At 43.9% G+C, this 22,637-nt stretch overlaps 1 protein-coding gene across 1 annotated transcript in view; it reads left to right on the top strand.

Moving 5' to 3' along the window:
* GRIN2B (glutamate ionotropic receptor NMDA type subunit 2B) overlaps positions 1-22,637 on the top strand; it is a gene marked incomplete at both ends in the record, with an annotated part of 168,804 nt that overhangs the window by 126,886 nt on the left and 19,281 nt on the right. Inside the window, 5 exons of the mRNA XM_084276539.1 lie at positions 12,043-12,251; positions 12,569-12,740; positions 13,402-13,555; positions 15,083-15,208; positions 17,895-18,124. Coding sequence (XP_084132665.1) covers positions 12,043-12,251; positions 12,569-12,740; positions 13,402-13,555; positions 15,083-15,208; positions 17,895-18,124 — 891 coding nt within the window. The remainder of the gene's footprint in view (positions 1-12,042; positions 12,252-12,568; positions 12,741-13,401; positions 13,556-15,082; positions 15,209-17,894; positions 18,125-22,637) is intronic.

Below are 22,637 nucleotides of genomic sequence, written 5' to 3'. Positions count from 1 at the left end.
GCCATCTACCCTCACCCTCATGCTTCTACTTTAGGGTTACACAGACCAGCCCATTTCGGTTCTGTCCATACCTCCCATGCAGACCAGCCTGCTCTGTCCTTAGCCTGTTATATGTATATAGCTGCATAATCTGCCTGATTAGTGCCTTCGTGCCCTCTCACCTTCTGGGCACCATGACTATGATGGACCTGCCAGCTTCACTCTCTTCTACCTTTCTCCCATGCTTCCCTCCAATTTGGCTTCTACTTTCTTTGTCCCATTCAACCCCTTTGCAAGGTCAGTGCTGCTTCTTTCATCATAAAATGGTATTGCATAATCTCTACATTGGTTGATTGGTTTGCTGTCCATCGCTCTTTCTTTATTCCTCTCTCCTTTGCCAGCACTCGGTGATTTATGGATAGCTCTTTCTCCGTCTCCACTGGTACTTTCTTGGCCCACTTATTGGTTTTGTAAAAGCTCATGCACACTGAAGCTGTATAAGCAATTACATACAGAAAAAGAACAGTGATTTAATTTTTAGCTTGTGAAGTCAAGCTAGGAAATGCCAGTCTTGTTTCCCAGGCCACCTTAATTCTGTTCCTTCAAGTTTCTTTGCAGTACAAGCATTGAGGCAGGCACCCCGTGGGGAGAGTTGCATGCACTCATTAATTAAAACTTGAATCAAAATGTCCACACACAAATGGGGTGGAAGAAAGGCTGAAAAGGAAACCGTAAACCTGTCATTTCCTAATATTTCAAGCTAAATAAAGTTTCTTTAGTGTAGTTTGCTTTATGGGGTTCTTTTTGTGTATGTTTTGTTTTGTTTTTAAGGGAAAAACCCAAATCTCTTCTGTAGAAATGTATTGTTAATTCTCATGCATGCTGAGCCTTCAGCACCAAGTCTGAGTGCTCAATCCAGTGACTAACCTGTACTTGTTCCAGAGACAGTCGTGACAGCTCAAACTGGTTTGCTTTCTTCTGCACACTAAATGGTGGAGTTCAAGTGACCTTTTCACAGTGGGGTACATTTAAAAGATAGAAAAGAACCTGGATGGTTCGTCCACATTTTGTGGGCAGCCTGGTCAGGCTTTTGCCTTTTCCTTGCTCTGCCAAAGCTGAGGTGTTGCTTGTAGGGACTGTGGTACTGGTGGGGGTGTCCCTAATGATTTACTGGGTTGATGGGCTTAGCTCATAAAACATTTATGCTCAGATGCCATTTGGGCTGTCTGCCAGGATTTCTGCAAGAAAATGACACAAAAGAAAGTATGATTATTTAACAGTTTATAAGGCAGTTAAGAGTGAATGAAATTTGATGGGCCAAAGTAAAAATCATGTCCTTAGCCTCAGGGTTTTTTCCCTGCTGACTTTCAAATGCCTGTTGCAAAACAAGGAGATATTGGCTTTTCTCAGGGAACTGGCCTGAAGACTTTTGTAATGGAAGTTGTCAGAGAACCTAATTACAGGCTTACTACTAACTTCCTTTATAATAGAGGTAATACCCCATGCACACATATTTAAATACACATGTGAAGTCATCCAGCTAATTTCAGACTTCAAGAAGTCATTCAATGTGTGGACTTACATATGCCACCAAAGACTTTTTTCAACCTCCTGAGAACCTTAGCTTCACCTTATGTCTCCAAGACTGCCTCTGTCACGCCTGTTCTCCTGCTTTTAGGCTGCAGAAAGGGAATGGCACAAGATCTGCTTTCTACTGACATGTTTAGGCACAAAATGACAGACAACTCTGAAAAATAGGTGTGCCTGAGGTCCATTAGGGCTGAGAGAAGGGGAGGGCCTAAGGCTATGCTCCCAAGAAAGCGTCCTTGGCTTAACCCTTCTTTGCTAGCTGGGGTTGGCAGATACATTAGCTTCCTCTCTCCTTCCCAAATCGCTGATTTCAAGGTTACCTCGCTGTCTGTCCGTATTCGGGTCTGGTTGTACTCCTTGTGCAGAAGCAACGTGCAACCCAGATGGCCTCAGCTGGGCCCTTGGCAGTTCTTCCTAAACTCCAAGCCCAGATCAGCTTAGGATAGCTGCTGCTGGGGGTACCCCTTGCGTGTGTGTCTGCACCTGTGTATGGGATGGGAAAGGAGCAAAGTCTTTGGCAGAACCGCTCCCTTCTGCTCACTGGGTGCTCGCTGTCTCCAGGCAGTGTGTCAGTAATGCACAAGTGTGCAGTGAACCAGCTGTCCTGCTGGTGGTCAGATCTTCTCTGTAGGATGTAGGTAGAGCTGGTGGGTCTTGTCTAATGCTCTGCCCAAACTCAGCAGAACACCATGGTTTTCAAGCAAAGCCAGGTGCTTGGCTTTAGCAGTGGGCCAAGTGGGGGTCCTGCAGCAATGTGTACCCTCTTTCTGAAGCCATCATCCACCAGAGAGATGCACGAGCCCACAACAGCTCCTGGGAGCCCCTGTCTGGCCTGTTAGCCTCTCCCATATGCTGAGTTGGTCTGCAGCAGCACAAACAGAAGTAATGTCTGCTGCTGGCAGAGATGCACAGGACTGACACTGCTATGGTTTGGGTCAGTACTTCGTTTCAGGACTGCAGAGCAGAACTGGTGTTTCCACTCAGTTTGGAGATCTGGCGACTACCTGGAGTGATGTCTTGGTTGATGACCCCTTGGGATGACCCTCGTGCAGTGCACAAGGATCCTGACATGTGCCAGGGTGAGGGGGGGCAGGATGCAGACATGCACCCTGAAGGTGTGGGGCTGGCTGGGGCTATGCCAGCATGAATCCAGGACCAGGATCTGGACAAAGGGCATGTGGTGGCTGGTGACAGCATTTGCAGTCACCTGCCTAGAGCTCTCAGTGGTGGCAGGAGAAAGAAACAGGGTCGTGCAGCTCTGTAACTGCCTTCCCTGAAATCTCGCTCCCAACATGTGCAGTAATTCCTCTGGAGGAGGCACATTCCTCCCCTTCTCACCATCGAGAGAAGAGCAGAGCACCCCGTGTCTGCAGAGGGGTGTGCGGCAGCTGTGCCTGCCTGTGCCTCTCTCAGCGGGCGTGCATCTCTGCACAAGGGCAATGCGGGGATGCTGTGTGGAGGGCAGGGGCTCTGAATGGTGTACTCAGGGTGGGGAGGTGTTTCACCCACTGCAACACCCCCCAGTGAATGCTAAAGGATCTCTCTGATATTCTCAGAGATGCTTTTCAGAGCGGCGCCTTCAGTCACGCTTGCACAGCTCAGGAAACAGTGAGGTTTAGGCAACCCACCCCCTCTCCATGTTGCCTCTTCTCCTAACTCTGATAGGGCCTGCTTTAACATTTAGCTTTTCTCAGCATGAGGAAACAGTTTTGGCCTTCCTCTGGATCTGCATTTTTAAACATTCCTTCAGGCTCAGGTCCCAAGAGATGCTGGGAGAGATATTTGCTCTGTGTAAAGAGTAGGTGTCACTGCACAGGGGAACACACGTTGGGATTTTGTACACGGCTGTACAGGATCCACTTACCAGCTGAAGCTCTAAACCATCTCCCAGACTGCGGTGTGAACTGCCAAGCCTATCCCTCCCTCTGTGTAACATGTTTTAGGGGTAGAAAAAAAAGTCTGAATGAAAGAAATGAAAGCTCAGCAAAATGCAAACTCGAGCCCAGCACTCAACAAGGGAAAGCCAAGGGGAAAAATCGTTAGATAGGGCATTACATGCATGGACACGTACTGGATGCAGACACACACCTGCACAATGCGGATGCATTCCTAGAGACCGCAGAATGCTTTCATAAGGCATTTGGGTGCCTATATATATATATATATATATGTAAAACCCCCATTTTTCTCTAAACGTTTGTGACTCTTGAACCCCCTGTGACATAAAACATAGAATCTTACCAGTATCCCTGCTACATTGTGCACTGCCCCATTGTTTGGCAGAGGAGGGCAATAGAGATGCTCAAGATGAAACCTTTCACTTTAGATGAGCAAGGATAGGGTCAGTATGAGCTCTCTGGCTTAGATTTTATTTCCCAGACCAGAATTAGAAGAAACTATTGTTGCTGGAGTTTAGGATATTGTATTAAGCTCCCCTCTTTCATACAATGTCATTTCAGAAAGGCATGATGGCTCTAAGGATGCAACATTATTGAAGCAAGAGCCTGAGTCAGATGCTGTCACTGCCTGTTAGCTGGAGGTGGGTTATGTTGGATGGTACAGTCAGTCTGCAGTATTTGTTAAGACAGAATTTTTTTCTAATTCTTCTTCCAAAATCCTAACACCTAATTTCCCCCCACCCAGGAGCTGTGGCCTTGCTGAGTTATATCCTCCAGCATATTCAGATCACAGTCCACACTACCTTTAACCTGTCCCCTCATGTCTGCTAATTATGTCTGCTAATAATGCTGATTACCATCTGCATTTCCATAAATCATGGGTATGTGTACATCAGGTAGCACTGAGTGAGGCCCTTGAACAAGTATGTGCCCCTGGAAACCATGCTGCTCCTGCATGGCCCTGTCTGGATGAACCACTTGCTGGCTTCCAAGGTAACACCTCCACTGAGAACACCACCATCTGCCAGAGGGAGCTATCAGGTGATCCTGGCTGGTTTTTTGCCTGTAGTGATCTCCTGGTACCTTCTGGTTTGGAGGAATGATTTACCAAGGCAAACACTTTGGCATTCTCACAGCTCTGACCTTTCTGTGACACCAGTGGAGCTCCATAGTTCACTGACTTTGCAGAAGTCAGAAGCACTCAAAGTATATCTCATTAACCTTCTCAGGCTAATCATGGCAGGGGACAGGACCTCAGCAACTGCAAAAAGCATATAAATGCACCAGGAAAGAAATGTTTCAGCAAAAATGGCAAGAGCTGTGTAAATGCCAGACCTCAGTGTGCTGGGGGACTGTGTTTCTGCAAAGAGCTTTTATTCCCAGAATGAGTTATAAAGATGAGCCTCACTCTGGCATATGCTAGGTGCTGTGCAAATACAGAGGGAAGAAAATTCCACCATCTCCTGCAGCCTACATGTTTAATTGAAATGCTATTAGAAGCAATCCCTGCTTCTGCAGGTGCAGTGAAGAAAGCAGCCTTCCCCAGGTGGTTGTGGAAGGTGAACTTGAGGTTCAGGAAGAAGTGTTGCTTCTGTGTTAATTAATTTTGCATGTGGAGCATTCACAACCATTTCTTGTCTGCTTTGGCTGATTCGGCTAATTAATCACCTTAAGTGTCTGTAAACAGGAGATTTTTGCTCTCTGTGCCATCTCTTCTCCACCTGCTGTAGATACAGACCTGTAGCATCACAGGAATTGTACATTTGGCAATGCCTGTGATGTCAGCACTGTAAGTGTAAGAGTCATGACTTAACCAGCTTGGGTGAAGGCCAAAAGGAATGCTTTATTCTCAGGGCACTGGAGAAGGTTTTGCTGCTGAAAGAGGGATGCAAGAGCCTAGGAAGTGGAGATAGCAACAACCATGGTCTTTGAGTTCATATGTGTTAACCGGGGGGCAGAGATATAATGATTAAGGCTGAGTTATGACATCTGCAGGCTGAAAAGTCAAGGAGAAAAGCTTTTCCACGGAGGAATTCCTCCTCTTCCTTCCTCTTCCTTCTGCTTACTAAAGGCCATTGGACTGGAAAGGCTCATCTGGTCCCATCCTGGCTGCTCTAGGCAGCAACATCATATAGCCCTATACAAACCAGTTGTGCTTCTTCTTGACCCCATTTTAGTTGTTTTCACAGCTCCTTTTGGGCAGCTGTGCCAAAACGTCCCTTCTCTGATGCTTAAAATCCATCTTATTTTCAAGGTAAATTTCTTTACAACCAGTTGTTCTTGTACCAATGTTGTTTTTCTGCTTAAAAGCACCTTTTCTTCCTCCCCTGTGTATCTGTCTCCCCTTTATTTATACAGAGCAGTCATATCCCCTCTTGGCTTTCATATATCTAGGTTAAACAAGCTTTTTAATCTCCTTCTTTAAGGCAGGCTCTCTGTTCCCCTAATTGCTCAATCCAAGGTTATTTCTGATAACTAGCTTTTCTGTAAGGTTCCTTGCTGCTTTGCCCAAACTGGGTGTAAAACAGCATGACCTACTGCCTGTTGAGTAATTTTGGGGTGACGAAATGTGTCAACTATCAGATCCAGAAAAAAAAGACATCACGGTGCTGCTGTTAAAATTTGCATTTGTTCTCCACCTTATCTCTATGAAGTCTCACATAATGACTTAGTTCCTGATATAATTTCTCTTTAATCACAGAAATGACAACTCTGCCCATACTGAAAGCCAAGCCTGTGGAGCTACAGTAGATATGTGTAGTTCAGTCCTGTTGGAGTATCTTGCACCAGCCTTCCAAAAACTATCTCAATCCCAAATGATTCCAGGATTTATTTACTGAGTATTTATTTCTTCATAGACTACTGCAGCATTAAGGTTACAACAGCATCCCCCAGGTTTACCTTTACTGTAATGTACCCTGAGCAGTGCATACTTCCATTGGCAGTGTCCCAGTTATAATTGCTATTTCTATGGTGTTTCTATTATTCCTACAGTAGCCCTTTTCAGGTCCTGCCCAGTTGTTCTGGTTTTCCCATGTCCTCATTCAGGATCTGTACGAATTGTACTGACAAGACTCACTATTTCTCACTGGACTCTCCCTGCTTCCCCAAGGGGTTAGGTGTGCTTTTCCGTCAGCTATATTACCAATAACACTGCTATTTTCTGCCTGCTGTCCAACATCCTACCTTTACCTTTTCTATATTTGATCTTCCCTTTTTCATGTATTAAAATCAGGTGTAAAAGTTACATAAGCTTTTTCCAGTTAACTATTTGACAGCAAAGATGGAAGACAGAAAGTTTTCACATTTACACCATTCACAGATACATGCAGTGTATGTTCCCTCATCTGGCTCTAGACATGTATGTGTGTCTCCTCATTCTCATACCATTTGTGAACCTCAAGGCCTTTTCTGTGTTCATCTACCCAGTGCACCCCAGAAATGTGAAAACATACCATTATTTCCATTTTACACAGTGTGAAGTGGAGGCACAAGGGTGCAGATCAGATTCCAGAGGAGCTTGGTGGAATAGGGAGTATCTGTCTCCTAATTCATGCTCAGTGTTTTTGCCTTAGTACTTCCTTACTGAAATGAACAAGCCCCTCAGCTCCTGGGATAAAAAAAACCAAAATCCAACAACAAACCAAACAAAACCCAAAAGGTAGTAAGGGAGGAAACATCAAACTTTTGGGGAAATGCAGAAAGCAGTTCAAGTCCTAAGTGAGTTTGGAATGATCTTTCTTTTATTCTGTAAATGAAATCAAATCCCTTTTGTTCCTTTTGTATTTTTTCTATACCAGGAGTGGCAGAAAGTGAGAGAAGATTTTAAATGAAAATGGTGCAAGGCATGGTGAAAATTGGAGCCTGAATGAAACAAAAAAATATCAAAAGACTTTGCCCAGACATAGTTCTCCTGCATCCTGTTGAAAAACAAGCACCTAGAGATTTAGGCTTTATCTGAACCTTCACCCCAAATACGAATGCAATGCCTCTGAGTATCTACCCTAAGAAATGTAACTTAACATTTCTGGCTTTATCCAGAATTGTATTCTGCTGCCTAGTCCTCAAAAGCCAAATTTCTGGGAGGTTTTGTTTTTCCATCTGTTGACATTAGTTAGAGGTTTCTCCAGATACACTTGTGTTTTGAAGACCTGCCTGCCTTGGCATACTATGAGGAACTCAGAGATTGGCTTCTGCTCTGGCTGGAGCAGACTATTTTGAAGTTCATGGGAGTAGCTTGTACTTGTCCATACTACCCATCTGGTTAAGGATTTTGTAAATGGAAAGACTGGGTGCTGGTCCTTCGAACAGGTGGTTGCTTTTGCCAGTGTAGCATATAAGATACCCACTGAATGAGACTACCTCTGTGTTATAAATATCTTACTGACCTGATAGCACTGAAAAGAGCACATGTAGAAGAACAAGGAAATATACTCTCCTGGTAAATTCCAGCAAGAAGATTTGGGTTAGACATGAAGAAAAAAACCACTTTTTAATGGGAAGGATTGTTAAGCACTGGAATAGACCGTCCATGGAGACCATGGAGACCATGGGCTCTCTGTCAGTGTGAGGACAGGTTAGACAAACATCTGCCACAAATGGCTGCTACAAGCGTTAGCTTCCCTTGGGAGGAGAGAAAGGCCTCTGTTAAGAATTAGTTTCAGGGAACTAATATAATACACCATTCATTAAAGATGCGCATTAACATACTGCAGAACACTTTCTGGCTGCGTTATACCGTGGTTAAGGCAATTTGCCAGCCTGCTGGAAGGCTTTCAGAAGGCTCTCACTTATTTTCCCTTTGCACAGGCCATCTTACTTTTGTCTGCATGCAATAGCTTATATACTTAGGCAAACCAATAGCATACATGATGGGCTTTTTGTTCTAAAATAGCACTTACTATTTCATTCTTTGGAAATGTATTTGATTTCTACTTCCAACAGCTTGTTATCCAAAGTAAGATTTATATTTAAGGTAAAAGTTATCTACTCCCCTCCCTCGACACCTCCAAATTCATCCCCAAAACAAAGTAACTTTCCTTTCTTGATAAGATCAGATGTGACACAGAAAGAGCAAGAGGTGAAATTAAGGTGAAATTCTGACTCTTAGGAGCCCTGCCCTGGCATACAGGAACATACCTAGGGATCGGAGAATATGATTAGGAAGGGGGTTTTAAAGATTACTAGCATTCTTATTTTTGCTGATTCTGTGACCCTCCAGGGCTCCTAGTGGGAGTTTGGATGACTAGACTGATCGGAGAACGCCCAGCAGGTCTTGAAACTGCAGGGTGACAAATATGTAGGATGCCTAGGATGGTTTATTTTTCCTCTGTTTGCTGAGGCAAGCACTGAGCAAAACCTAAGTAATAACAGTTCACAAGCTGTTAATACCAAATACCCTGAGACTTTGCAAGTGCCTTGCTCTGCTCTGCACAGCTTGGCAGGTTATATTCTTTAAGAATAGGCATTATTACCTGGACAAATCTGTGACATTTAATTCTGTTGTGGCTAACCTCTGTCCCCACAGTGAATTTCTCCTTCCCTCTCCTGCCAGATTATCTAGTATATGATGCCCATTTGTGTTTTCTTTCTCTCGTACTGCCTCCATCTTCTGCACATGCGATGTTTCTTATCCTTTCTGTACTTGCCCACATGTTGCTGTACTGTGCATGCATGTAAATAAGTCTGCCTCCTCTTAATCAGCAAAGCTTTTCTGATTTTGCTAATTTTTCTGTACATGTCTGTCTGCAGGTATATGGCATGCCTGATTGTTCAGGTTAGCAATGAAACATGATACCTGAATGTATTCCTGAGACACTTCAGAGAGAATTTGAAAATGCAGGTCCCAGCATTCCCTTATGTCCTGCTTTTCTTCCTTCTTGGACAATTTAGAATTATTTTACTGGGATAATAAGAGAAGGGCATGTACTACTGTATTTGCAGGTTAGGTGCTTCAGTGCAGAGGAGACTGTGGCAAGCCTGTTGTTGTTATCCTAATTTCATAATGTTGTCTGTGTAGTACAACACCATGAAACGTGCCTGGCACACAGCCTTATGAACTCCCCTTTCTGTCCCAGAGAACTTCTGGGTAATTACGAGTTGGGTTTTCCTATCTGATCTAATTTATCACTTAGGGGTTTATATCATGCCTATTACTGTGATATCTAAGTGCTGCTGAGATACTGCAAGATGTCTCTTTCATCAACCACTTATTTCTATGATAAGTTAATGTTACTGAGCTGAAGTCTGGGCTGTTCTGTGCAGCATCTTAATCACTGGTCCCTATTGAGCACTGTGTGTGCAGTTATTCTGCTTGTCTGGTGGCTTTACTGAACTGGGTTTGGGGATTTGAGCTGTTATGTCAGGGCTGACTTTGCACCATAGAAATCTCTGGGTCAGGTGATGATAAATTGACCTGTTTGGTCAATGATTGGGAAGTCCAGGACTGAGCAGAGACCCTGGGTGAGCATGTGAGTGTATGCTCTTCTTTCCCTCAGAAATGCACTCTTCACATCCAGGGTTAGATTTTAGCATGAATACAGACCGTCTGCTGCCCTAGACAACACTACCTGTCTTCTGTGACAAAAGGGCCCACCAGTTCCTGGGGCTCCTAGTCTGTCACCTTTCACCAGCTGCTCAAATTGTATTTAAAAATTAAAACAACTCCTCCCTGCCCACTCAAATAACAACAACCAAAAGGAAAAAAAAAAAAAAAGGAAAAGAGATAAAAAGGAACACAATAGCTGTGTACCCAGCTTGCCGGTTCAAGCAGTGTGACTCTGTGGGTGGAGGGAACATTAGGGGCAACCTCTCCTTGGCATTTTTTGCCAACCACTTGTGAGGACCCTTAGGAAGGTAAGACCAGCTACCTGGCCATCTCACTCCCTTCTTACAAAAGCCATTGCCTTGCTCTCAGTGGGGTGCTGTGTTCACACTGCAGGGATGGATGGGGAGGCTGCTGTCTCTGGGTGATTTCTTCTGCCTTTCTTCTCTCTCTACAAGCCCCCAGAGTGGATTTTTCTTTCATGGCCAGATGAAGCATTTGCTTGTTTGTTTTGAAGGTGACAAGTGTTTTATGTGAATTCTAGCTGCTCTCAAATGCCAAACCCCAGCTGGGCTTTGAGTTTCACAGAATAACCGCTGACACCTAATGAGCCTCTAATAAGTGCTTCTCCCTCCTGTCCTGTCATTTAAATAAATAAATGACTGAAATTTGGGGGTGGTGGGAGGGGTGTTGGATTGGAGTGGTATGAAGCTTTTCTGTTTACCCACCAAGCAGGTACACCGCTAAGAGCGTCGTGCAAACTTCCCACACACCCACACTACCTCTGCCATCATCAGCTGTGTCTCAGCCCTGGCCTGGAGGGCTTTGTGCAGGAAAGTTCCTTCTAAAGGCCAGTTAGTTTCTTGCCCTCTCAGTCTCACCTGCCAGCCAAGGTGCTAATTAGTGTCAACTGAGATGGGGGAAATTGAGAACAAAGGCAAGATTTTGAGAGTTGAAAGCATAGTTGATCTTCAGGTTTTTTTATTTTCCTGGAATTTTTTCAAAGAATGGTCTACCATGGGCAATGGGTGTGCTACCTGTATTGTCTCTTCCAAGACTGGAGTGACTGCAAAATAACTCTTATTTGTGGCAGTAGGTACGAGGCAACTGAGTGCCACTCCCCTTTTCTGACTGCTGAGGAAATGGTCTCTGTTTGCTTAAGCAATGGAAAATGAAAAGATCTAAAATTGCAATATATCCCTATGGGAAAAAAGCAAGATTAGCAAGTCACAGATGCTCTTTGATTTTATTTTTCATGTGTCAGAAAAACAGAGCAATTCTTTGTTTCCATCTAAGGTACATAACCAAGTGAATGTGAAAGGACTAGAGTAGGTATTTCAGTAAGGCCTTAGCAGAGGATAGCAGGAACTGTGGTCAGCAAGCATTTCTATGTTCTCCTTTAAAGGCACTCCTGAAAATGCAGAACATCCCCCTCTGCAGTTGCCTGTCTTTTGGAAGAACTCAGTCCTGACTAGGAGTTATTTCTGGACAAAAGCAAGTTTGTCTAAAATGAATCTGTTTGATGAATTTCACTGAAAACAGATGGAGACAAAATTTGGGAAAAAAAATTATGTTTTAACTATTTCAAATGGAGTACTTATATTTCTCTGTTTCAAAATGACATTTGTTTCAGCATTTGCATGCGTTACACCTTTTTTAGCAGGAAAAAGAATATTATTGGGGCTAGTAGGCTGAAGTCAATATTTCAGGAGACAACAAGCTCTGCTCCCACTGTGTGGCTGAGAAAGTTAACAGACATCATGTCTGCTTGGCCATGGTGGTGGTATCCCTCCACCCACTTTCCCAAAGGTTGAGACCATCACAGAGATGAGACAACCCAGACATCCATCTTGTTCTCCACTTCTCCCTGGTCTGAATCCACTTACTCAGAGCCTTCTCCCCAGAAATGTTCTCATCTTATTTAAGCTGTGACCTCCAGAGAGGTCCTCCTGTCAAGGCCTGCAAGAGCTGTGATTGATGCAGAGGGATGGGCAGCTAAAAGTCTATCTTCTGTGGTTTGTGTTTCTACAGGTGGGGAAATGGAAGGAAAAAAAGTTGCAGATGAAGTATTATGTGTGGCCTCGCTTTGAGCTGTATCCTGACTCTGAGGAACGTGAGGATGACCACCTGAGTATTGTGACCTTGGAAGAGGCACCGTTCGTCATCGTGGAGAATGTGGATCCCCTAAGTGGCACCTGCATGAGGAACACGGTTCCTTGTCAAAAACGCATAGTGACTGAGTATGCACCCCTGGGTTTTTTTCTCCTTCTATTGGGCTCTCCATTCTCAACAAAATGCAGTTTATTGGGCCAATACCACCATAGCCTGATAATTCTTTTTAGAATAATCACCTATGTTTGCCCAGCCTGGCCTGTGTCTACTCATGACTGATCCCTTTGGGCACATCATCATAGTGTGTCCCTTCACCCTCCAGCACAGGTGGCACAAGTGAAATTCTCCACATTATATTGTGGGAGGTAGAATGCATACTGGCAAGAGAAGGGAATGAAGGGAGTTTTCCCCAGTATTTTAACCCATTATTCTTGTGATCATTCAGGAACAAAACTGATGAGGAGCCAGATTACATGAAGAAATGTTGCAAGGGATTCTGCATTGACATCCTTAAGAAAATCTCGAAGTCTGTCAAGTTCACCTATGATCTCTATTTGGTGACTAACGGCAAGCACGGGAAAAAGATCAATGGGACGTGGAATGGAATGATTGGAGAGGTCAGCAGCAAGGGGAGGGCATGGTGGTCTTCACTTCTGGGCTGGGTGATGTGGGTCAGGTCTGGTCTCCCACCATTATTGGTTCCCCTTCCAGGGAGGGACAGAGGTGACTCTATAGAAATAATTGGCCTGGATTCTTTTTGGGCACTGGGTAAATGGATCTGCTTTGACACTGACCATGAGTACCTTTCCTGTTCTACCATTACTTATTATTCCCTATACTGTCACATATTTGGCTGTCATAGTCAAAGGAAGACACTGATATCCATGCACCAGAGAGCTACAACCTAGACTATGCTTAGATTTTATACAAAGTGCATAAAGAATGAAATAAGACGTTGCAGTGTTAGAGGGAGGAGAAAGCAAGGACAGAAAAATGAGATAAGACGTCTTCTCAGTGGATGATATGTTTATCCTAAGACCTCTCTGGATTTATTTTTTATACACATACCAGATTTGAGGGGAAGATTAATGTCTATAGGTTTCCTAAAAGAAGAAGGTGTCCTGATGAAAGATTAGAAAGGAGAGATGATAGAAACAATATAGGGAATGGGATTACAGGAGTAAAAGGACTGTGAAAAGGCAGGAAGATGAGGAGGGGCTTAGCTGTGGGGCTTTGAGAGGTGCCTCACATCTGTGTATGATCTTTTCCTTCCTCTAGGTCGTCACAAAACGGGCCTATATGGCTGTGGGATCCCTCACCATTAATGAAGAGCGTTCAGAAGTGGTGGATTTCTCTGTGCCCTTCATTGAAACAGGAATCAGCGTCATGGTGTCACGTAGCAATGGAACTGTCTCACCTTCTGCCTTTTTAGGTATCATTTTAATCTAAAATTAAAACTTCACCTATTGTTCATCAAAAATTAGGTGAAGGTTGCTTGTGATTCTTAGCCTGAAAGTCCCTTTTAGGGAGTACCTGTGGGACAGGTATATAAAAATAGACTGTGATGTTTTAGTTCTAAATCCCAAGCAAGCAAAATCCAGGCAATGCAAACAGGCACTGCCTAGGAGTTCCGAGGCGTTCCTCAGCAATTATATGCCTAATCTCAGCAAAGAATGGGCTTGCTCAGAGTTGTCACCTACTCTGCAGCATGTGGTTTCCCTGTGACTCAACTAATAGCATGTTCAAGGAGTGTAGGCCAGAAGAAAATTGATTCAAATCTTCTAGCTGGTATGCCATAGTACTTAGTGATAACAATTAGCAATAAATTGTTGCGCTTTGAGAGACATTATTTGTAAAGAAGGTATTAACTTGAACTTTCCTTGACAGAGCAGCTGGTAGAGATCTAATCGAGCTTTTCAAGAAGAGTTGAGCCATCAGTTCTGTGCTGATGCTGTGTCTTCCAATAAAGTGATTTCTAATGTCCTTCAGAGGTGGAGGTTGATCAGAGAACACAGAAATGATACTGCATTTCCCCAAGACATCTATGTCTCCCTAGTATCTACATTTTTGCTTTACAAAATGCTTTATGATGCAGCAAACGCAGTATATGAGTTATATAATTACTGTCTGCTCTCTGCCAGCATTCTGAGAACATTTATAAACAGAAACAACTTTATATGGGTAAAGAAATTTTTCCAAACCTCTTTAAGTAGGAGTTTCGTGACTACTTACTCTTCAGGAGTTTTTGCCTTTATCCAAGTTCACCAGTATTGATGGGGTATGTAAAAGTAATGATAAAGTTAACTCCAAAATTTAAAAATGCAGTTTTACTGAGTTGCAATATTGGCTGCAGTCTGGAGCAAAGTTCTAAGTTTCTTTGATCAGGTTCAGTCCCATCTTTAGCTGTTAAGGCTTGGAGAAGGAGAAAACTTGCACAATATGAATGCTGACATTTCAAGAATGAGCTAATGTTCTCATTGCTACTGAAATGATACAGCTGAAAGAACTACTATCGTTATGGCTGAACCTTAGAAATTTGGAGATGCTCTTTGGCTCAACAGCATCTTGAAAGTTGGATGCTTGTCTGAAACTCTGCCAGTTGTGCTTGATTTTCCCCACTCTCTCCAGATGGTGCTGGAGGACTTCCTGGGAATAATCTTTTATCAATGCATTTCATTTTACCAATGCATGCCACGATGGCTACATATAGTTCCAGATGGAGCCATGTATCACAAATGTAACAGTCAGAAGGAATGCAGTCATTATAGAGACAGAAACCACACTTATCTCAATTCAGAAGTTTTTCAAACTTGTGTCAAAGGGCTTTGTTTTAACTTCTGTTTTTCCACAGCCCAGTTTGACCCACATCCTCACTGGGGTACTCCGGAGAGCACAGGAGGTGAGGGAGGGGTGAGATGGCACATCAGGTTTTTCACCATGTTTTTCTCTTCCTCTCCAGAGCCTTTCAGTGCTGATGTATGGGTGATGATGTTTGTGATGCTGCTTATCATCTCTGCAGTGGCTGTCTTCGTCTTTGAATACTTCAGCCCTGTGGGCTATAATCGGTGCCTTGCTGATGGCAGAGGTAAGGGGAGTCCCTCCTTGCCACGATCCTCTTCCAATCCCGGCTCCTTTGTCAGGGTGTTTCCTGTGCCTTGAACATGATATGGATCTAGCCCACTCAGAGCTCTGTATTCAGAATAAAGAGGGCAGGGATGGAGACAGAAAAAAGGCTATGAAGAGAGCAGATGTGTATAATGGATGATTTGCTTGGCTCGGGAGACGGAGCTGTGTTGCCTTTCATCTCTAAAGCATGCACCAGCTCCAACTTGTCTTTCATTGAGGGAAAATGGGTCCTGGTAGCTGGTGCTGGCAGTGCCTACACTGCTGTGCTCTCTGAGGCAATCAGAGGGCTCATCACTGTCAATCCATCCTTCAGTGCTACATTTTCCCCAGAAAGTAAGCTGCTCTGCTGGCCTCCCAGCATAGTGCTATGTCCTCCAGACTCCACATCTGTCACCTGGGCATGTGTCTCCCTGACTTGGCTCTCTGGCTTGCTAAGGCTGACTGAGATGGTGGGAAGCTCATTTTCCTGGGAGTGGGTGATGGATTATTTTGGAAGGTCAACAGGAATGATAGAAAAAATTGAGTTATCAGTCTCCGTGGTTCTGATCTTCAGAAGACAGCCGACTGAGTTAAAGATAGGATGGAAAGACAGCCTAAGAGACAGCCTATTTTGCCTTATTGGCATGAAGACAATTAGCAAGTTGAGCTTTTTGTCATATCCATATCTTTACCCCCTGATGTATCAACCCTTCAAACATTTCTGGGTTTATTGGTCTGTTCATAATAGTGGTAGAGAGATAGATATTGGAAAAATAGCTCATTTGTTCCCCAATCTAGTGCTTAGAGTGAATTTATGCCGTCAAATTAGAGAGAAGTAAAAAAATGTTAAAATTGTTAATGAGAATGCAGGCAGAACTACTTATATGGGGAAATGAAGAGCTTCTCTCCTAAATGTGGAGCTGCGGAAGGGTTTTACGGCAACTGTTCATAACCACATGGATCTGAGGACATGGGTAAATACTGTTAAACCTGTGAGTCTCTTGACAGTTACTAATACAGATGTGGAACTGGAAGCAGTTCTTAGTACAGGTGTGCAGTTATTAAGTTAGCTCAATGGCAGCTACAAATACCAATATTTCTGAGTAATTATGAACAAATAGTACTGCAAGATCAGGCAGATATTATCCTTGACAGGTGTAACGTGAAGATGTAGAAATCTGCTGCAGGGACTGCAAATGCTTGTTTGGTAATGAATGCTCTGACTAATGTTACTTTGGCTGCATTTGTACTGGTCTACAACAGCATGTCCCAGCCTCCCACACCTGCATTTTCTCTTTAGGGATTTTCTTAAGATTTTCTCTCCAGGGGTCAGTTGGGCATGCCCTGATCTAGTTCTCAAGTGATGTTGGGTTGTTGTTGGGTCATTCATAGTTGAAGAGCTCAGAAGGATTCCAGGTCCCTGCTGTGGATCAGAGATCCATTGTTTTCCTGGTCTGTGGCTGACAGAAGTAACTGTGAAAGCACATGGGGCTATCAGTGGAGAGATGAAGTCTTTAGGAGGGGACTTCTCAACATTTCTTTACACCTTACATTTCCCACTGCTGGTGTGCAGGCCTTGCACCTAGGTGTCTTATGGCACATTAGGCAGAGAGGATACAAGACAAGGACTGCCAAATTGTGTTTCTTACAGCACATGGGATAAAACATGGTATACAAAGCCAAAAGGTTGCAGAGCCAGATTGGCACCACTGGAAAAGTGAACTGTGTCAGAGGACTCTAGTCCTAAAACAGTCTTCTTGGTGTCTCAAGCAGGAGCCTTGGAGTACTTGCACCTGCAGCCTCCCTGACAGCTCCTCTTGTGCTCAAGTTGAGTAAATTTTGGTTTGGGTTTCCACTAACCAGCACATGCTGAGGATATGAGACTACTGGGAGACAGGCAGGATTTTACAAGTTTTCATGCCTAGTGATTCATAAGCACACATTGCTTTTGGAGTATGAGTGAGCTTCCATGCTGAAAAATGAATAAGGGTTTTAAATCCAGCTTTTAAAACACTGGGTCTGATCCTGGACTGTCTGGGACAGAGCTGCTGGTTGTCCTGAGATAGACCAGAGTATTTGTCACTTAGATTTACCTTAGACATCAAACATAGGGAGAGGGAGCTGTGTTCTTTTCTGGCTTGTGTGTCTTTGACAGACTGGGAAATGAAACCCTTTTGCAGTGATGTTCGTGGATCCCTGTTATTTCAGATGCTGCTCTTCCTTCACCATGTACAAGTACAGTGAAGGCCAGGTTTTGCTGGGAGTTCAAGGATAACATTGCTGTTGAATAGCAAGAAATGAGGATAGAATTTTTTTTGAGCAAACTATTTCTGGTGACAACACTTGAACCGAAATGGAATGTTTGGGCTTTTAGATACTCCAATCAGACACAAAACCCCAACCCTTGTATAAGGTTTCAGCGGAAGTCTTTGAGACTGAATAAATATGGAAGCCTAGAGAACGTTTTAAAAAAGGAATTTTTCAGGGTTGCACTTCTCTGAGATATAGTGTCATGAATGTAGGGAAGCACAGCTGTGGGCATTCATCTCACATGTGGGAATAGATACTGCTCTTAACTGTGAAGTCAAGATGTATATGTGAATTAAAAACGCAGACCACTTACTCCGAGGTGCTCACTGTGGGATCATGTTTCTCAATCCTTCTAGAGCCAGGAGGTCCCTCTTTCACCATTGGCAAAGCTATCTGGTTGCTGTGGGGGCTGGTGTTCAACAACTCTGTGCCAGTGCAGAATCCCAAGGGTACCACTAGCAAGATCATGGTGTCAGTGTGGGCCTTCTTCGCTGTCATCTTTCTGGCCAGCTACACTGCCAACCTGGCTGCCTTCATGATCCAAGAGGAATACGTGGACCAGGTGTCTGGCTTGAGCGACAAAAAGGTAATGGATCCCCCCAAACCCCCAAAGCAGCCTTTTCCACAGAAGAGGCTGCTCTACCCTCTCTTTGCTTTTACTGGGGAAATGTTCTTTTTTTTCCCTTTGGAGTCACATGACAGATTTAGTCACTACTTTTAATAGAACAACTGCTCTTCACTAGTATTCAGCCGCATTTTTACATGTTTTAAGCACTTCAGGAATGAATTATAAAGTGAAATTGCTTGCTTGCATGAGCCCAGACCACACCTTGATTGTCAGCAGAAATGGTGATGTATATAATGGCTGTAACCTGTTTTTTTTAAGGATGAAGTAATTCATCTGTGTGGGAACACTGGCCATTAGGCTAGCAAAAAGGATCTGTTAGTTTATTCTGGGGACAAGTTCTGCCCATGAGGGTTAATCAGTGTGGCTTTGATGATTTACTATTGCTTGCATTTGAAGTTATGCTCTAATTTTTTCACGGCCTTTGGAAGCTTAATACAAGAAACCATTTCCTGTTCAGAGTGTGTTTTGCTGCCTTGTTTACATTTCCAGCGTTTTGTCCTTGCAGAGCATTTGCTTTTTCTGGGCTCTGCACACTGAGTGTTTTGAGGAGATTGCTTATCCATGCAGGGTAGCACCGTCTGGTTCATGAGGGTCTGAAACTTTGCACCCTGCTTTCCTTTTGTTTTGTGGTGAGGTTACTCACAAGTAATTGAGTACTGTGAGGCTCGATTGCCCATGCTGAAATTCTTACTCAATCACAGGGGCTGCTTAAAGAATGCTATTGTAGGGCAAGCAAATAGCAATAGGTTTCACACATGGCTGTCGGGAAGAGCAGCAAGAAGAGGACTTCAAGTGTCATTTTGCTGCTGCTGGACTGGTTATACTTACTGTCTCTTATGTCCCCCATGATAGTCTAGAAATAAATTGTGTCCAGGCCCCCTGTGTACACAGTGTACTGTGCAGCAGGCTGGAAATTCTGTGGTGGATTAATTTTTTAAGAGGTTTTTTTTCCCCCCCTTTTGTTGTTTTTTTCCTGGAATGAAATATGACACAGAATGATACAATCCGTGCAGACATGCTCCTGTTATTTGTTTTAATTTCAACCTCAATTTGTTTCATGCTGTCTCCACATTCACAGTGTACTGTGCTGAGGAGGGGATGGAGGGGAGGATGCTTTTCTGCCAGGTGGAGGTTGTTGTGGAGACTCCTTAGAAGCTGTGGACTCCCTCAGACTGAAAGACGCTGTTCAAAACCAGCCAGCCCTATCACAGTTAACATTAGTTTGTCATCATTAGGTTTTCAACTGTCTGAGTTAAATGGGGTAGTTCATACCTGTGATCTATTGTTTCAAGCTGTGCCTAGGCTCATGGAGAGAGCCACGCTTTCGTTCTCATGTTTTTCAAGATATTCTTCATACCTGCAGAGATATGTGCGTGAAATACCAATTGAAAGCGGTGACTCCTGGAGCTTCACAGAGCCTTTGGATACAAGTTTCTGGGCCTATTTTAGTCAGTTTCACTGTAGGGCTGCCTGTGTGTATAAGATTAAGGTCATTTTCTTCTACTTTTCTTTGCCAACATACCTGTGTTTGCTTTTGCTATCCTAAAGCATATGCTTTAGTTTTGTTTCTTGGGGAAGAGGCCCCGGTACATACTCAGATCATTGCAGTACACCTCAAACACAGCTGCTACCGCAAGTACAGCATTTGGGTAAAATTACAATCTACCAGAGCATCTGGAATCAGATGAAAATTGGCTGGCAAAAACAGCCCAGCTGTTGCCTCTGGAGAATAAAGACAGGTGGGAGTAAGTCCATCCAAAAGATATGAGTGAATGAGCTTGATCTCCTGGGCTCATGGATTTCTACTCTCTGAACATGCAGAGGGCAACTGCAGAACTTGAGAGCAGCCATGCAGACATCTGTCACACTGCTTCAAGATGTTCTGGGAGCAATTCACTCTTCCAGATCTCCTCCTTTCCCTTTTCCAAAGCCTGCATACTGCTTGCAGTTCACCCCTTCAGTGTACTGCTTGGCTGAGATGCAGGGTGCAGCCACATCCAGGACAGATGGAGGTGTGCTGTGCTCTACCTCCTTTTTCCTGCCTGCTTAAATTAGCCAGCTCAGGCTTTCAAAGGAGGCACTTGCTGACTAATGCCAGGTGGCCAAGAGAAATACCTGTAGCTTCCAGTCTCATAGCTTCCAGTATCTTTCTGTCTCCAATGTATGATCTGGTGTCCACAGCAGAATTGAGGCAGATCAACTCCTGTCTTGATACATCAGCTGGCAAGGGCAGCTGTGTCCAAAGTCAGCAGAGGATGCAATCCAAGCCAACAGGCAAAGGGCTGGTTATTTAAAGTTATATTGTTCCTACTTGACTAGACCCAGATATGTCTTTGTAGCATGACAGCACCTGGGAAAGGTGTCCCACTGGCACTGTATAGCAGCCAAAATGCCAGATGTGCTCACAAAAGCCATTACTGTGCCTACCTGGGGAATGCTTGTCAAGGTCAGACTGGATACACCCTGTGACAGCCACCCTGAGGGTCTCCTTGGACACCCTCTTCTTTGGGCCTTGACTAGGAAGAGCCGCTCCAAGAGGTGCCTGCGACTGCTGACCTGCTGCATCCCCAGAAAAGTGGGCTGAAACGTTCCAGCTGTCTAAGACTTGGACGGTGTCTTGGCTATGCCCCAGCATTGACTTCCTAATGACATGCAAGACAGTGACTAACGTCATATCCCTGCTGTGCTGTGTGGATGCTTGAGCAGGCCTGTCTGAGCTGGGCTGGAGTGAATGAATACCTTTGTGCCAGCACAGTGGGTTGGGTGGTGGGAGGCTGGAGGCTCCCTCTACTGAGCTTAGTGACCTGGGCCGTGCTGTCTCTGACACAGGTGATGCTCATCCTGCTGAGTGCCACCCCTTTGGGCTTACCTAGCCCCTAACTGGTGACACAACTGACCCAGAAATCCACCTCATGACGGCTGTTAATTCCCCCATGTTAACTGTTGCAGCTGCTAAATCATATGTCAGGCTGTGGCTGTTAATGCTGGTGCAGCCGTGGGCAGTTTGAGGGACTAGACCCATTCCTCCCAGGGAGCAGCACTGGCCCTGTGAGTCCTGCAGGCAAAGAGCTGTTCTGACAGCATCTCCCTTCCAGCTCCCTGTGCTCGAGATACGCTGAATTGCTCTCCTCCTGCACAGATGCCAAGCCAGCACCTGGTGTCTCCGCCTGTCCTCCTTGTGCAGCAGAGCGGCTGGATGTGGTCCTGGCAGGGTGGCTGGATGTGGTCCTGGCAGGGGCAGAACCATGCTGGCTGGGTCAGCTCCCTGGACAGAGCTCTTGTCCCTTGGTGGCAATGCCAGCAAGCCCAACCAGAGCATCCTTGCACATGCCACCAGACTGCATCCGTCTGGCATCCATGTGGGGGGCTGCTATGTCCCTGACCCCCTGCAAAAGCCCTGCTGGCAAGAGGGTCTGTTGCAGGATACTGCAGTCGGCTCCCGGGTCTGGATTTCATCTGACTGTAATCAGGAGATATAACCCAATTTCCAATAACGGGAGAGCTTCAGACACATTAGAGAAACAAGTGCCTGCGGTATTTCAGTCTAACGAAGGCAATAAATACAGGAAAGATTATATAAAATGAACTAATGTGTGAAATAATCTAATAGCTATACGTAATTTCCATTCATGTACAGTAGTAATAGAATAAAAGCAAAAGTGGGCATCCAGTAGGGCATTTAAATAAAATAATTTAGAATGCAGTAGGTTAATAATAATAATAATAATATCAATATTATTATTAATAATAATATAATTAATAATAAAAATATTATCCATGTGTATAAATTAGTTGGAAATGCCAAAAAAGCTAATAAAGTATCAAAATGGTAATTTTGTAATTGACATAAAAAGGAGAGAAATGGATTTCTGCATGCTTGCGAATTAATACAGATTGCTGAAATTTCACATGTATTTGACTTATTTCCTTTTCAAGATGCTAATGAAATATTGAGACAAAGGGCCCGTTTCTATGCAGCACAGGTCAGCTATTTTTTCAATACATACAGGGTTTGTTTTGTTTTGGTTTTTAAATGTTTTGGAGTTAAAACTGGCCAATATTTTTACTGGGAAAAGAAAAAAGAGAAGGGCATAAGAAGGCAAAGGGAAATTGTGATCTTTGCCAAAGTAGCTCATTTTAGTATACTTGAAACAAAATGCTCTGTTTGATATTTCTGACATGTATTTTTGACTTGTCGTTTTCTAAAGGCACTGCTCATAAAATTGACCTACATTTAAAAAAAAAATAAAGGAAAATAAAGATTATATTTTTTCCATAAGAAAGGAAAGGGACAGACGGAGCTAATTGGATGACAAAACAACATACGTTATTCTGAAGTGAACGGAACATTTCAGGTTGAAACAAAACAAAAGTCTCACTGAAAAACATGCAAAAAATGATCTGCTGTGTTTCTGCAGTACTAGAAGCTTGGCCATGAATCTGAAAAATGAAATATTTCCCTCATTGTTCT

This window comes from Gallinula chloropus (assembly GCF_964237585.1).
Source record: "Gallinula chloropus genome assembly, chromosome: 1".
NCBI lineage: Eukaryota > Metazoa > Chordata > Aves > Gruiformes > Rallidae > Gallinula > Gallinula chloropus.
This window is presented reverse-complemented; position numbering and strand designations above follow the sequence as displayed.